The 16807-nt window shown below is 36.7% G+C and overlaps 2 protein-coding genes across 2 annotated transcripts; one reads left to right on the plus strand and one right to left on the minus strand.

The window, feature by feature from the left end:
- Positions 1-7503: 7503 nt before the first annotated feature.
- LOC106027891 (olfactory receptor 1J21-like) lies at positions 7504-8442 on the plus strand. Its single transcript, XM_013153313.3, has one exon. It carries the CDS (start codon positions 7504-7506, stop codon positions 8440-8442), a length of 939 nt encoding a protein of 312 aa, XP_013008767.3.
- Positions 8443-14868: 6426 nt separating this feature from the next.
- On the minus strand, positions 14869-15816 carry LOC106027882 (olfactory receptor 1J1-like). The gene has a single exon (XM_013153283.1). It carries the CDS (start codon positions 15814-15816, stop codon positions 14869-14871), a length of 948 nt encoding a protein of 315 aa, XP_013008737.1.
- Between the last annotated feature and the right edge of the window lie 991 nt (positions 15817-16807).

Here is a 16807-nt window from a genome sequence, read left to right on the forward strand (position 1 = left end):
AATTAGCAGTAGGCGAGAAATGACAATTAAGTATTAGAATAAATAACATACAGACAAAAATATAAATGTTAAGCAAAATGAAAGGATTAGTATTTGAAAAATGAAACAAAATGATAAACTTTACGCTCCACTACCAGAAAAAAAAGAGATGATCCAAACAAATAAAATCACTACAATTGATACTATACAAATACAAAGAATCAGTAATGGCTATTATGAAGAAGCATACACCAATAAACTAGAAAAACATGAACAAATTTCTGACAAGATATAACCAACTTAAACTGAACGAGTGCAATAAAGTGTGAACTGATCAATGGCAATGTAGTAGTAATTTTTAAAAATACCTATAATAATGAAAAGCCCAGGACTAATTAGCTTCCCCATTGAATTTTACCACTTTCATAAAACAACTAATATTAGAACTCAAATTATTCCGATGTATGTAAGGGAATGACCTTTTGAAAATCATTCTGTGAGGCCAGCGTCAGCATGATACCAAATCACTCAGTGGCACAACAAAAAAGAAATATGCAATCCAACAACCTAGTTGCAACAAAATCTGAGAAAATCAAATCTAACAGCTTATTAATAAATATTTCATATCACGATCAAGTGGAAATTATCCCAGGGAAGCAAAAATGGATATACAAATAATAAGCATAGTACATAATTTCAATAGAATGAAGCATAAACTCATATGATGTTCTAAATAGACATAGATAAAACATTAAAATGCAGCATTCATTTATTATTTTAAAAACCCTTAAAATTAGATGAAAAAATGTAGCTCAATATCACTAGAGCTATGTATGACAAATCCACAACTTACATTTAAATGAGAAAAATTTAAGTCATTTTTCCAAGATCAAGAGGAAGAAAAGTACATCCACCTTTATTCAGTGTAGTATTAGAAGTCTCAATGAGAACATTAGGACAAGAAAAACAAACATAGGGGCTTGAAATAAGAAAGGAAGCAAAATTAAAATTGTTTGCAGAAACATGCTTTTGTACACAGAAAGATCTCCATAAAAATATCAGAATGGATAAAAATTTCAATAAGGTTGCAACATACAAAATCAATATACAAAAGCTCAATATCCTTTGTATACACCAATAAGAAAATTCTTAAGAAAGAAACCAAGAAGGTTATCCTGTTCATATTAGTCACAAAAAATACCATAGAATTAATTTTTTTTAGTTTAAAGAGATTAAAGGAAAACAAAACAATAAAAAACAGTAAAACTGATACAGGATTTCAAAACAAACTGATATGGAATTAACAAAAGTCATCATACTGCACACTGTTAATTTCAAAATAGTTGCACAGATTTTTTAAAGACATTAAAAGAAAACAACACAATGAAAAACCAAATAGTAGAACAAGGAATTAATTTAATCATGAAAGCAAATGATTACTACAAAGAAAAAGTACAAACAACTGATGAAAGAAATTGAAGAATACACTAAAAAACTAAGAGATCCATGTTCAAGGATGGAAGAACTGATATTGTTAAAGCATCCGTAGTACTCAAAATGGTCTACCGAGCTAATGAAGTTTTTATCCAAATGCTAGTGATTATTGACAGGCATAGAAAGAATAAGATAATATACTGTCTCACAAGAGAATAAGACTATATGGTGTTCCATAAGCTGTGAGTTAAGGTGTCACTCATTCTTTATGAATGCTTAACATAAGAGCAGAGTTCATGTGTTGCTTAATCTCTCTGATAATCACAGAGTGCCTGGCCCTGTGTGAGTATAGTCCACTGAACACAGCACATGCATGCTTCCCAAATCTCATAGATTTTATGCTCCAATGGAGAGAGATTTAGAGAGACAGGTAAATAGGTCAACTTTACTGATGCATGGACAGTGTGGTCAACTGTTTCTCCAAGCTTCCTCCTATGGAGGATTTTTCCAGTCCAAACTCAGTAACTAGGCTTACTAGTATCAAGACAACCACAGAGGGTATGGGAGAGGGGTGAGGCCAGCCTCTAGATGATCAAAAGTAGCACAGAAATCTAGCATCTAGCAGAGTTGCCATAGGGTGAAAGGAAATACCAAGACTCTGACTCTGTTACTGTCCTTTCTGTCCTGTCTATCTCACTGTCTCCTTAGGGTTAGCAATATCTCCTCTGTCCTGGATCCCTCCTTCTAGTAATATCTCCTCTGTCCTGGCTGAGTCAGGACACAGAAAATATCTGTAAACTTTAGCACTTTAGTGGCCTAAGTCAACTGATAGCCTACATATAACTCAAACTGCCTGGCTCAGATGTGGAGAACCATGTCTGCCTGCTCCTGGCCCATCTAGAGCACCTGGCGTTCACTGAGGTTTAGTCTGAGGATGAGGAGGACTGTGTACACCTAGGCAGGTAAGGAGGGCCCAGGCTCTGCCACACTAGAAAGAAGCTCCAGAGTTTAGTACTAGGCCAGGAGGGAAAAAGTAGATCAAGGCCACATATTTGGGTGAACAATTGTCTGGGAATACTTTCCAGAAGAGGAATTGTTGACAGAGTTCTCCAAAATGCAATGCAATGACCCAGTCCCAGACTTACAACCAGCTCAGAGGTAAAACCAATGTCAGCTTCCCAATAAGCACCAGAGCTAGCATCAGTTCTGGAGATGAGGCCATCTCCAGCTCAGCTACACTACGAGCTTCCTATTGATACTTAGTTCTAGTATTTCCAGCTTTGCTATAGATTCAAATTGAAGCAAGCACTACAGTAGCCCTGGCCCCAGCACCAGGTTTAAAACTAGCTGTGAAGCTAGAGCTATCTCTAAAGCAAGTTCTAGCTCCAGTGCTGGGCTAGTCCCACCTTAGGAGCCACAGTAATATATTGTGAGAGTGTAGCTCTTGATTCTCCCACCCCCAGCCAATGATCTTCATTTTGTTAGTTGCCCAGGTAATAGTTCTGGTTACAGTTCCTGTTATTTTCGTTTCTTAGAAACGGCTGTTCACTGTAACATATAGCTGGTCACTATGATGCATATTGTAAGAACCAATTCTCAACTGACAAGCCATTCTGCCTCTGTACTTCCTGCTTGCTTATCCCACATAAACCCTAGCGCACCAGAAATCAGGGCCTGATATTCGAGAATGATCCCCATCAGTGCCCATCAACATAAATAAATCTGCCTGTGAATCCCGAGTGTCACTTTGGGCTTTCTGCTTGCCATTGCAAGAGTAAAACATAGATTAAAAAAGTGAAAAAGAATGAAGTGAGTCCAGAGACAGAGGAACAGTGGAGGTAGTGGAGAGATAGTGAAATAAAGAAAATCAGGATTTGTTAAGCATATATGTGCCTATTCCCTAAGATGAATATAAACACTATATACTATAAGTATGTATTAATAAAAATTGTTTTTTTAAAAAACCAACATCCTCCTCAAAAGATCAGTGTCTGCTTCTGGGTGCTGTTGACTCAGAATGGGCATTAGGGATGCTCCTGGAGTAATGTTAATGCTTTTACATTGACATGTATTTGCCAAAATTGACTTGGTGGTTCAATAGTTTGGGCATGTTTAATTATACAGCATAATTCTAAAAATGAAAATAATACAGACTTTAATTCTCATTCATCTTCATTAGGTGAAGAATAATTATGGTAATAGACTAAAATAAGGTTTATAGGTATAGAAAGTGACTAGGAGAGGTGGTATGGAGGATGGTTTGTTTATCTCATTAATTGTTACATAGCTTTGTTTCTTTTGTTACAATTCAACTTAAGCGTTTCATGTAGGGTTCAGGGATTAGCTTAGTGGCATAAACACCTGCCTGGCAAGTGTGAGGTTATGAGTTTGATCCCCAGTACCACCAAAACAACAACAACAACAGCAACAACAAAACCTAACAAATTTCATTGGGCCGCTGAAGGGACAGCCAAATGCAAGCCTCTCTGTGAGTCAGCACCATTTGCAGACTGTAGGGGTAGAGAACCAGGCCTCACCAGCAAGTGATCCCCTCTTGGAAACTTCATTGCCTTCTTGGATTGTGTTTTATTCTCTTTTGTTTTGTTTGATTGTGTTAAATCTGACAGCATGAGCAGCTATTTAAAAAATAGCAAGACATATTATGGTAAATCCATTTTGGATTTAGTAATCCATTTTGGATTTACTATTAGCTTATTTTGAACTCCTGCATTGCATTTATTGTTTTTATTGTTTGTACTCTATTCTGTTTGATTTTTACTATTTTGAAGACAAGACATTAATCGTAACTATTGCTGATTTCATAAGGTTTTGAAGTCCTGTATCACTTATACTAGTTTATTTTAATTGGTTTTGTTCTGTTTTAGTTTCCTTGGTTTTATCGTCTTAAAATAAAAAAAAATTCATGCATACTAATTTCTGTCTACGCATGTTAAAATTCTATTAGCAAATTTTTGAAAGCATTGCTTGAATCTACTCTTTACCACATACTCACTACCTCTTATCTCTTTTCAATAGGAAAATATTAAACCGAATTTTGTTTATGATTGATTTTTGTACTAAAGTTTGTTTCTATATATTAATCTCTAAGATAGGTATTTATATTTATGATGAATGTTCCAACTGATTTGGTTTCTTATCGAGGGCTCTCTCTTCTTGCCTGTGTTCAGCACAGCTTCCTTCTTCTTGTTATATCAGGGAAAAAGAGAGAGAGAGAGAGAGAGAGAGAGAGAGAGAGAGAGAGAGAGAAAGGACAAACAAGAATAAAAGCAAGAAGGAGAAGAATGAGGAGGCAGAGGAGGAATAGGAAAAAGGAGGAGGTGAAAGAGGAGGAAAAGAAAGAAAGAAAAGAGGAGAGAGAGAAAGAGAGAGCAGTCAGTGTAAGAATAAATTTTCCAATCTCCTGATATACAATGGTGCTTTATTGAGATTTTACTTCTTTCCCTGCTTGACTGAGGTTGACCATCTTTAAATTAAATATGGTGATTAATTCATTTGAAATTATTTACTCTGAAATTCCTGTTATTCTGATCTCCATAATTTTCAATTTTGTTGTTGTTATCTTGTGTCTACTTCACCAAGAAGCTAATTTCCCAAGGGAACCAGTCAAAGAAGCAATTATATCAAGTTCATCTCTAAGTTGGAGCTAGAGACAAGGGTTTGCCCTCGGGTCTCCTCCATGTTTTGTTAGGTTAGACATCACACTGATTTCTCAGGAGCTATAAACAAATGTGTAGCCACATATCTGCCTTGCTTCTTCTGAACTGATAGCTTCTGTGTCACATGGTACTTTGAGCTGCTTAAAGACACCATCTATTTGCGTGCATTCTGTTTTGTAGCAGAAGGTATACATGCTCATCATCTAAGGGGCCATGTCCCAGCAGGTTAACGTTTACGTTCAGTGGTATGATTTCTGTGTTTCTTCGTGTTTGTGTGTGTGTGTGTGTGTGTGTGTGTGTGTGTGTGTTGTGCTACTGATGTTTGGGTCTTATCCTTTCCTACACCATAGTATGTCAGACAGCCCCATAGGTAATAATTTATCTTGAACTATCTACCAAACTTTAAGACAATAGGGCAAAATAAAACATCTATGAAGAATAATTTAATTCAAATTGAACCTTTACTAATTTTTGAGAAGAGGTAGAAAAAGATACCTTCTTTTCCTTATGTTTAATCTCCATTAGGTGTGTTAGGTCTTGTTCTAAATTTTATTTGGAATGTCTGTTGCCACAAACCAGATTTAAGAAAAAACTGGCATTATTGTGTATCTAGATTTGTATGGTAGCTGACTAGCATCCCGCTCATAATCTAGCTTTTCTACAATCTGATCTCTGCCTAGTAGCTAGTGAACCCTTCAAAATTGTTAGCACCCTCTTCATCCTTTTCTTGAGTCTACTATTGCTTTATGAATAGATTGAAACTTTCTACAATAGTAGAAAAAACCTCATATACACAGACTCCTTGATTGCTCTGTAATCCCATGTATCCAAGCTGGACATGATCTGAAATTGTCCCTATCCCTCAAATGTCCTAGTTCTGGCCTCTCCAAACACTTCAATACAGTGCATATTTTTATAATCTTCATATATAACACATGCTCTTCTATTAAGAATTTCTTTTAAATATTTCATGAAAATAGGCTTTCTCATCACCTTGGCATCTTGTAATTTGATATTCTATCAAATCTGTGAATTTATACTCCTTCAAATTCCCCTCTAAGAATTGTTGAAATGTGTGTGTTTATAATTGGGTGTGTAAAATGACATAAGAACCATATTAGAAAAAACCTACATGCCCTATAGGCTTCTAATTGCTATTTTCCTTATGTAACCAGATTATTATGAACATGATATTAAATAACAAAAAAGAGTATAAAATCCATCTTGAGAAATGAAATTACATTAACAGGATTTTTAATGTAGTAGTCTGAAAAATGTAGGAATTTGAGAAATAATTTTGATCAAAATGGGAATATTGGGACTTTAAATAAACTTTAGTTAACTTTTAAAAATGAATTGTGGTTAAATAATAAAACACTCGCACAGCTCTAGAAGAGACATTCAAATTTAACTAATCTGTATATAGGATAATGATTTTATTTTTTAATAGAGAGAATTTCATAGGTGGCTGCTCACATCAAAAAACTAAAAAACCAGAAGGATAAATGATAGAAAGCAATATTAAGAATATGACAAAAATGTCAGTTAGAATCATTGACATAATCATTGACATAAAATCTGGGCTAGGAATCTAAAGTAGCAAAAGTTATTTGTTTATGTTAGCCTCATAAACTTCTTCAGCAGGGTCCAGGATTTGAGAAAAACTCAGATGTTTCCTACTGTTCTAAGGATCTGGATAAGAAAATTTTGTTTTAATTGAGGGAGTATACAAAGGGAATTGGGAAGAAAATCAGTCACCTCCACATTCCACGAACATTGCTTTAAAACATGATGGAAGACTGAAAATGATTTTCTTGAAGGAAGAGCTGATGGAGGTATACACAGTGTGTTATTAGGTATGCTATGTTGTTGACATAGACTCATGCCCTTGATGCCTTCACTTTGACCTACTATTTGTATTTCCACCAAGTGTCCAGTTCTTGACATCTTTGAGATCCAACACATCTCATTGGATTCTCTTACACTGAGCAAAGTCCTGGAAATGAAGTGTTAGCCAGTTCTGTTTCAGAGCCATGGAGAAGGTTAAGAGAGGTCAACAAACCATCAAGACCATCTGTTGCATTTTCTGTTAGTTGGTTACTGACCTGACCTTGCACAGACTCAGTCTCAGATTTCCATCATGAACCTCTACGTTTCTCAGGTACAAACTTGGCTTGATCTGATAATCATTCAGATGTTTCATGGTTTCTCAAAAAGAGAGAAGGATTCGGTGAATCTTTTGTCCAAAATATCACTGACTGATTCGTGAGTAAAACTTCTTGAGAGAGCCAACTGAAACAGCACACAATAACTAGTTCAAAGACATATATGTTTATCATTCAGTAGTCACAGTGACTTCTCTTACACATGTCCAACTTTTTCTTAACTTTCATCAAGATAGTAGAAGTAGAGAATGAAGAGGAATAACCACAGCTGTGGTTCTGAATTTCTTCTCCTGGGGCTCCCCATCCATCTGGAAGAGCAAGACCAGTACTACACCCTGTTCCTGGTCATGTACCTGACCACAGTGCTGGGGAACCTGCTCATCATCCTGCTCATCAGGCTGGACTCCCGCCTCCACACCCCCATGTACTTCTTCCTCAGCCACCTGGCTCTCACTGACATCTCTTTCTCATCAGTCACAGCTCCAAAGATGCTCATGAATATGCTGACACAGAGTCAATCCATCTCATATGCTGGGTGCATTTCTCAGGTATATTTTTTCTTATTGTTTGGTGATCTTGACAGTTTTCTTCTCACCTCAATGGCCTATGACAGATATGTGGCTATCTGCCATCCTCTGCACTATGCCACAATCATGAGTCAGAACCTCTGTTTTCTGCTAGTAATTGTGTCCTGGGTCTTGTCCTCTACTAGTGCCCTGGTGCACACCCTTCTCCTATCCCATCTCTCTTTCTGTGGTGACAACACTCTGCCACATTTCTTCTGTGACCTCTCTGCATTGCTTAAACTCTCCAGCTCAGACACCACCATCAATGAGTTGGTAATCCTCACCGTAGGAGTGGTAGTCATAACCCTTCCATTTATATGCATTCTGGTCTCTTATGGCCACATTGGAGCCACTATCCTGAGAGCTCCTTCAGTCAAGCGAATCTGCAAAGCCTTTTCCACATGTGGTTCTCATCTCTCTGTGGTTACTCTGTTCTATGGAGCAATTATTGGGGTCTACTTTTTCCCCTCATCCAATAACACTAATGACAATGAAGTCATTGTGGCTGTGTTGTACACTCTGGTAACACCCATGATAAATCCCTTTATCTATAGTCTAAGAAATCAGGATATGAAAGGAGCTCTTAGAAATATCCTCAGTAAAAGGATATTTTCAATGTAATGAATGTTGTTTCTTATTAATTGAATATGAAGAATTCTCATTCTTTCCCATGCATTTTCTCTTTTCTCTGCCTTGCTTTTTTTTTCTCTAGAGAATTTAATATGGCACTCTCTTTTTGACATGTGTTCCATTTTTGATTTAATTTTGTCTTTATTAAATTTTCCTGCTGGTTTGAAGAGTGAGGCAAAGTTTTTATATACCTAGATGCATATCTTTACTGTTTCAAATGGAATTTTTCTTCCTACAAGTAGTTTTAATTTTTCTAGCTCTAGAATTTAGTTCCTACACTTAAAAAAAAAGCTTTTTTTTGGTTTGGCTTTCTTTCTTTCTTTCTTTCTTTTTTTGGTAACTGGGATCAAACTTATGACCTCCCACTCGCGAGGCAGGCACTTATGCTGCTGAGCTAAAACTCTGGTCCTAGCTTTTTCTTTTTTCCAGACCACACACCCAAAAAATTTCTTCTGATCAGTTTTTTTTCCTATTTTATGTTCAATTTTACAGAATATTTAGAATTTATGTTTGTGATAAACCTTATTAAGAATGCTAGTTTTATTCTTTTGTCATTTTTTAGTTAATTATTTTTATTTTTTATTTGCACATAAAATTTTAAAATATTTGTGGGTACCATGTCAAGTTTCCATACATGTATAGCATGCATAGTGTTCAAATCAAGGAAAGCATATCTGTTTCTTCAAACATTTGTCACTTGTGTGATGAAAACATTCTAAATCTTTTCTTCTACCCTTTTGTAATACATAGTATATTATCACTATTTAGAGTGACCTTTTTGTGAAATAGAACATCAGAAATTATTTCTCCTACTTAACGATAGCCATTTGTTGACCAGTCATTTCCCACCCCTTTTACCAACTCTCCTCACTGGTTGCAATTTTTTATACATGGTCAAATATTTCTTTATTTGTGTTAGAGTGATGGTAACTAGACATACAATTTGTTTTTCTCCAAGTACAAGGGATTTTCACGTATGGAAATGAGATAGCCTTCTGTAAAAGGTCAGGACAAAGATCTGGACAGAAAGAAGACAGATCCAAAATGTTGAACAGAAACTTGATTAAAATCCTTGAGGTCCTTGGTCATCTGAGCTTTAGCCATACGTGAGTGTAGAGATTTTTAATGGTCATTCACATGGCACTTTGATTATGGGGTATAGTCTGTTCTAATAACGGGACTCAACTTCTTCGAGTGAGGACTGAAGAATGGCCATGCAGGCCACCTGAACTGAGCTCAAGCATGCCTTTAGCATAGGTTAATGCAATTGTATTTTATTTTAAAATGCACAGGGGGTACCTCTCTGCCCCCTCCCATGTAAGTGCAGTGTCCTGGGTTTCCATGTGAAATGGTAAAATTTTTTTTCTTCAGTTCTTGAAAAACTTTCTCTATTCAAGAAAAAGCACTTAATCCCATTGCTATGAATTAATTAATGTGATAGATATCTCTATATTTATTAACTTTATATATAATTTTTATAAAAGTATGAATTTATATTTAAGAAAAGTTTAGTAACTACATGCTACTAAGCTAAGAATATTTATTAAAAGTAGAACTCAAACTGTCATATGTGTGAGATCAAATCCTAAGCCCTGTAAATCACTCAAATTTTTAAAACATTTGTATCCATTTTATCAATTAACTCCTTAAGTGAAACAAGAATATCTAGTGAAAACCCCAAAAACTTGGGAGTACTCCTGAGTCACACCATGACTGATCAAGCTGAATAAAGACCGCACTTGAAGGATAAGCAAAATAGTTTCATTTTTACTATTTTGCTCCTTCACCTCCTTCAAATTGACATAGTACCACAGGGAAAGACTTCCCCAAGCTCAGTAGTTTCTATAGTGGGAAAACAAAACAAAATTCCCTGGCCTTAGCACTTTTCGGAATACTCATTGTAATCACTCCCCACAGGTAACATAGGAGAAAAAGACATAGCTAGATCACAGGCAGAAGGTAGAAAGAAAGCAAAGAGGCAGCGCTCACAGGAACTAGCACGTAGATTTTGTTAGTAGCTGCCAGCAGTGATACCTGATCACAGCACTAATAGCTAATCTATACCAAAAGCTGACCTGAAGCTGTACCTGGCGTGAATTACTAAACAACCGGCACGAGCACCAGCCTCAGGCCTATTCAGAGCTCTGCCCAGGGAAAGAGATTACTGCCACTGAGAATTCTAACAAACAGCGAAGTTTAAATATACCCACCCATGGAATTCAAACAGACACAACCACTCTTGGAGTCTGCCCAAGAAGAAAGACAACTGCCACAATCTATTTAAACAAAGAGTAAAATCTAATTATCCATGTCTGGGGAATTAAACAATGTTCAACCTGGCCTCAAAGTCACTCCAAAGTCCCATGTAGGCAGAAGGGAACATTTCAACTATGCATTTGCACTCTACAGATCAGCTGGATCCATCTATCCTAGTAATTATACTTTACCTTAGGGCCTCCTTTACAACTCTGACAAGTTTCTGAACTCAAACAGAAGTACCAATTGGCCAGTGACTATGCCCTGTGATTCTTGTCAGGCACAATTACAGTGCCAGTTTAGCAAATCAACCTGATTTCATTGGTCATTGGTCCCACCAGATATCCGAGCCCAGCCATCTGATCCAAACAAAAGAAGTGGGCCAGCCTGCCAAAAAGTACCCCAAAGTAGCACAAAGTAGCTCTGCCTCTCAAGGGTTAGGACCACCTGGCCAAAGTAGCTCTGCCTCTCAAGGGTTAGGACCACCTGGCCTTCAGAGTCATACAAGAGGTAGTAGTCTCCTTGAAAACACAGCCATAAACACAAGGATCCCAGGATTATTAATACTCACTAAATTAGGGCGCCTCTGAAAGTAACTAGCAAATCTCTAACAGTGGACCTGAGAGAAAGGGGCATATGTATGCCACAGGAAGCATCTGTTAAGCTGAAGAATCAGTGAGGTTAAAGACAGAATATTTAAAATCAACAATCACAGTGTTGCAAACCTTGACATACACTGATTATGCACGCAGGCTCGTGAGAATCAGTTCCAATCACCAGCCCTAAGTCAGATTTTTGGCTTAGTTTTGTATATGTTTGCAAGTGGGAAGTTCAAAAGTCTTGAGTCTTTGGTTAACTTTCATTGGGTTGAGTTAGTCATCATCTATTTCTGGGTAGAAAGTCCTTAAGATATGTTAGAAAAATTGGATATATTTGTAGTTGGAAAGACACAGATATTGCATCTGGTCATGGTCAGGCTGAGTGGGCTAGGTTGTCTGTGAAAAGAAATTGGACACAGACAGTCAAGGCTGACTGAGTTTAGCAGTCTAAGCTATATGGTGGTCAGGATGAGCATATCTAGCCCCAACAGTATACCAAGTTAATAATTTGTTTCAAAAATTTTAAATTTCTATCATAACAGGAATAAAAAAACTACATTGTTGGTGGGAATACTAATACAACCCCTATGGAAATCAGTGCAATGATTTTTAAAAATAGAAATTTCATTTGACCTATTTATATCTTTTTCCACCTTAATGAAAACTCCTGACTCCTGACTCCTGACTCCCAAAGAAAGTCAAAATGATACATATGATGCATGCATACCCACATTGGTAGCAGCATAATCTGTATGCTGATCAACAGACACAAGGATAAAGAATGTATGGTGTATACATAGGAAGGAGTACCGCTTGGCTAATAAAGCAGGAAAATTTTGAGTTGTGTGTAGGAAAATGGATGAATCTTGAGATTAAAATGTTAAATGAAATAAATTAAATATAAAATTCAAATATCATGTGATTTCCCTAAATAAGAAACTCAAATTGTAAAGAGCAAAATAAAATAAATGATTGGACACGGACTTAGTGGAGATGGGAAGAGGAAGAAAGGAGAGTGAAAGTGACTAAGATATATAGGTACCAATTCCCCAAAAGAAATGTAATTATTATGTTGCAAACATTAACTAAAAATAATTTCAAAAATAATTTGAGAAGTGAGAAGAAAGAAATGTGTTTTAAAACAATAATCTAATCTACTTTACTCGATACCTGATTCTGTCTACAAATTACCCACTCTCCCATTTGGATTTATCCATGGACAAGTACGAGAGGTTCAGAAGACAATCACAATGGAATGTTATACTCATTCACCCATTTCTCTGAAGTCTACTTTTACATACTGAGCCCACACTCCTTTGATGGAGCATGGGGAGGAAGAATTAGGACTCAGACGTAGAATGTGCTTCTCTTGCATTGGATGATGGTCGAAACTGAATCTTCTGTGCCACTCCAGGTCATGAATAGAAACCTCCAGACTGACTTATTCCAAGCCTCTATGGCTCAAGTAAAACATTTTTTTATAGTGGATGTTTCCCTTATAGCCCTGGTTTTGTGGTGCTGCATTCCATATAGTTATCTTATTGTGTCTCTCAAATTCCTTTGGCTTTCTAAAAGACCTTGAAAATATTCCATGGCTTCACACCATCCTCTCTCTCTCTCTCTCTCTCTCTCTCTCTCTCTGTCACACACACACATCACATCACATACCCCACTTGGGTCTTTAGGAAATATTTTTACTTCATTTTATTGCCTGCTATGAAAAGAAGTGAAACTGGATCCAAACACTACTCCATCGTATTCTCCACCACCCCTCTTTCCTTTCTTCTCCATTACTGCTCTTGCTTTCATAAAAGCAGAGGACATATAGCAAATGTTTTTGATGATCTTCATATTCAAGTTCTCCTGTTAAGCTTGAAGTGAGGGGAGAAGTACCTCCCTTCCCATTGGGAGGATTTAGAGCTCACTGAAAGCTTTGCTCAAAGGAAATATACTTACAAGACCCTCTCTTATCTCCAACTCACATGTTTTTAATCCACATTAGCTTGCAATGCTTAAGAGTTATAATGCTAATTACATGGCATTTTCTATAAGCATCTTCACTTCGAATGTTAAAACTCATTCTAGTGTTATTTCATTTCGTGTCTACTAAATCTTCGTGTCTCAGTTAAAATTTCCAATATACCATCCTGACACATGATGGTGTCTCTTCCTGATCATCAGGACAATACAGAACTTTGTGTAGTGGCATAATTCTAAGCCTCAGATAAAGTCACACCTCTTGGAGAATTCTTTCATGTCTTCTTCCGCCAAGCTGTGTTAATCATTCCTCCTTGGACTTAACATAGTGCTCCACGTAAGGGACTACAGTTCTTACTACAATAAGTTGTCCTTGAGGTAAACAGCCAAGATTCATGTCTTTTTCACTAACTACAATTTGGAACTGTTTTTCAACTCTTTGAGCTCAAGTTTTCCCAAACTAATTATTAAAATTGTTCTCATAATAAAAATAGCTCTTAGACAAGTAACTGAGGTTGCTTTGATTTTGTCATTGCTATCTGCATGTATTTTGGGATAAAGAAAGTGTGAACTGCAATTCTGAAGGACAAAAAGGCAGTGTATTTTTATGTATGTAAAATATAATTTCATATGTTACTTTTGAAAATTCTAAAAGGTTTTTTCTGTTGCTAAATGTCTTGGTTTCTCAGTGAAAGAGGAGCTATATCTTTATAAAAATGTAAGTTTTTTTTAGATATGGAAGTATGAAAGACCAGACATATTTTATAACAAATTTAAAATTTGTAAAACTATCCCTGATGTCATAATATAATAATAACTTCCAAATTAGCTGACAGCGATACATACCTATACTTACAATATAATAGCACAATTTATAATGGCTAAATCTTGGAAATAGCCCACATGCCCATCAATCGATGAATGGATAAAGAAAATGGAGTAAATACAATAGAGTACTACTGTGCCATAAAGAAAGGTAAACAAGAGACATTTGGCAAATGAATGCACCTCAAGACTGTAATGTAAGTGAAATAAATCTCACACACAAATTTAAATATTCCCTTGTTTCTCATGTGTGAGAAACTCAACAGGTAAATAAAAAGCAAATTGGAAAGTGAATATTGGGAAGTAGGAAGATGATGTTCAGATAGTAAGGGGAACAAGGGAGGAGGAAGGGAAAGGGAAGAAAGGGAAAAGGGATTTTAAAAAAGAATGCGAAAAAATAGAAGCAAAGTTTTTATAAATAGAGGAAGAAGGATTGGAGGGGGGAGGGGAATGAAAAAGAGAGGAATTAAGATATATTAAGTACAATTACAAATTCCGTATAATAAATGTGATCATTGTATATGACAAATGTGTTCCAATAAAAAACTATAACAGTCAAAATATTTTCCAATATCAATATTGAAAAACAGATCAAATGAAGCCATTATAAAACATTTTATATTTCATTAACTCCCCTAACAAAGGCAGAAAATTGCCAGCAATACATTTCAAATGACAGCTGTTACTTATTTTAAAATAATTTATATTTATATTATTGAGGAAATAAGATCACATAGATGTTGTAGAGATTAAAAAAATATCATTTGGAAGAACAAGATACTTTATTCAATAGTTTTCCGAAGGCCCCTTTCATGTCTTTATTTCTCAGGCTATAAATGAAGGGATTCAACATGGGAATGATCACAGTGTACAGCACTGAAGCAATGATCTCATTGTCTTTGTTGCTGATGGAGGGAGGAAGAAAGTAGAGACCAATAATTGCTCCATAATAGAGAATCACCACTGAGAGATGGGATCCACACGTGGATAAGGCTTTGCAGATGCTCTTTTTGGAGGGAACCTGGAGGACCGTGACCCCAATACGACCATAAGAAAATAGAATATACAGGAATGGAAGCATAATGGCTGTCACACCTGCAGTAAAGATCACCAATTGGTTGAGGGAGGTGTCTGAGCAGGACAACCTGAGCAGGGCACCAAGGTCACAGAAGAAGTGAGGGACAATATTTTTAACACAGAAGGAAAGCCGACCCAGGAGGAGAGTGTGTAAAAGAGCACAAGCACAAGCAATGACCCAAGACATGGCTACCAGCTTGACACGAAGGCTCTGCCTCATAATGGTGGTATAATGTAGAGGGTGACAGATGGCCACATATCTGTCATAGGCCATTGAAGTGATAAGAAAACTGTCCAAGTCAGCAAAGAATATGAAAAAATATGCTTGTGAAATGCATTCCTCATAGGTGATGGACAGGTCCTGGGTCCACATGTTCATCAGCATTTTTGGAACAGTGACAGATGAGAAAGAGACATCCGTGAAGGCCAAGTGGCCGAGGAAGAAGTACATGGGGGTGTGGAGGCGGGAGTCCAGCCTGATGAGCAGGATGATGAGTAGGTTCCCCAGCACTGTGGTCAGGTACATGACAAGGAACAGGGTGAAGAATGCAGCCTGCTGCTCTGGCCGGATGGGGAGCCCCAGGAGGAGGAACTCAGACATGCCGCTCAGGTTCTCAGGCCTCATACTCATTTATCAGCTGCATGAAGGGGAAAAGTGGGATATCTTGGAATAAGAAAGGATGTCTTACGGGATGCCTTCTCCCATACTTTCTTATATTTGCCACATATTTTGATTTTTTAAATTTAATTTAATTTTATTTTATGTAAAAAAGGTAAAATGAAACTTGATAACAAAATATAGGAGAATATGAATAGTTAATAAATTACATGATTTCTTGGTAATACCTGACACCCAAAATGAAGTAAGGAAAGGTTTATTTAGCTCACAGTTTGTGGAAGTTTCAGTCTGTACTCAGCTGACTCCAAGGCAGGATGGCATGGCATAGGGGCAGATATTCATGGTGGCAGCAGTACCAAGGGTGACAAAAGCAAACATACAAATGGGAGAAGTAGGTCTCCTTCTCACACCACCAATCCCAGTGCTAGACAATGAATCAATCACAAATGCTAGACCCAGCTGCCTTTGAAAGACCTGCCCTCTGAGACCAAATGGGGTTTTGGGGGCACATCTAAACACAAACGTAACAAAGTTGTTATCTTTAAAGTAGTTATGCGGGGTACAAAATATGGGCATAAAAGTTTCTCCAATGGATATTAGCACAAACCTCCCTTTTTAATGAGCAAAGAGCAGCTAATAGTGTAACTGATTTGCATTTTTCCCTTTTCCCTACTGTCCTTTCTTCATTCGTCATCCTAGTTCCTTGTTCCTTTTGAACAATTTCTTCTCATTTCACAATATGCATTGTACATTTTAGAACTTGTTTACTGTTCAGCTTCTCAAATCAGGCAGAAAACATGGTGTTTACACATGCAAGTCTGATTTATTTCACTTATAAATATGGTCTCAAGTTGCATCCATTCACTATAAAAGTCTCGTTTATCTTTCTTTATAGCTGAGCAGTACTCCATTATATAAAAAGATCACATCCTCAGTTGATGGGCACTTAAGTTGTTTCCAAGATTTAGCTATTACAAATCGTGCTCCTACAAACATGGATGCC

This window comes from Cavia porcellus, unplaced genomic scaffold (assembly GCF_034190915.1).
Source record: "Cavia porcellus strain 051 isolate PalLab524CR breed Dunkin Hartley unplaced genomic scaffold, mCavPor4.1 scaffold_1, whole genome shotgun sequence".
NCBI classification, from domain to species: Eukaryota; Metazoa; Chordata; class Mammalia; order Rodentia; family Caviidae; genus Cavia; species Cavia porcellus.

Excerpts from the sequence above, each read along its gene's own strand:
- LOC106027891 (XM_013153313.3), top strand. The coding sequence starts at position 7,504 with ATGAAGAGGAATAACCACAGCTGTGGTTCTGAATTTCTTCTCCTGGGG.
- LOC106027882 (XM_013153283.1), bottom strand. The coding sequence starts at position 15,816 with ATGAGTATGAGGCCTGAGAACCTGAGCGGCATGTCTGAGTTCCTCCTC.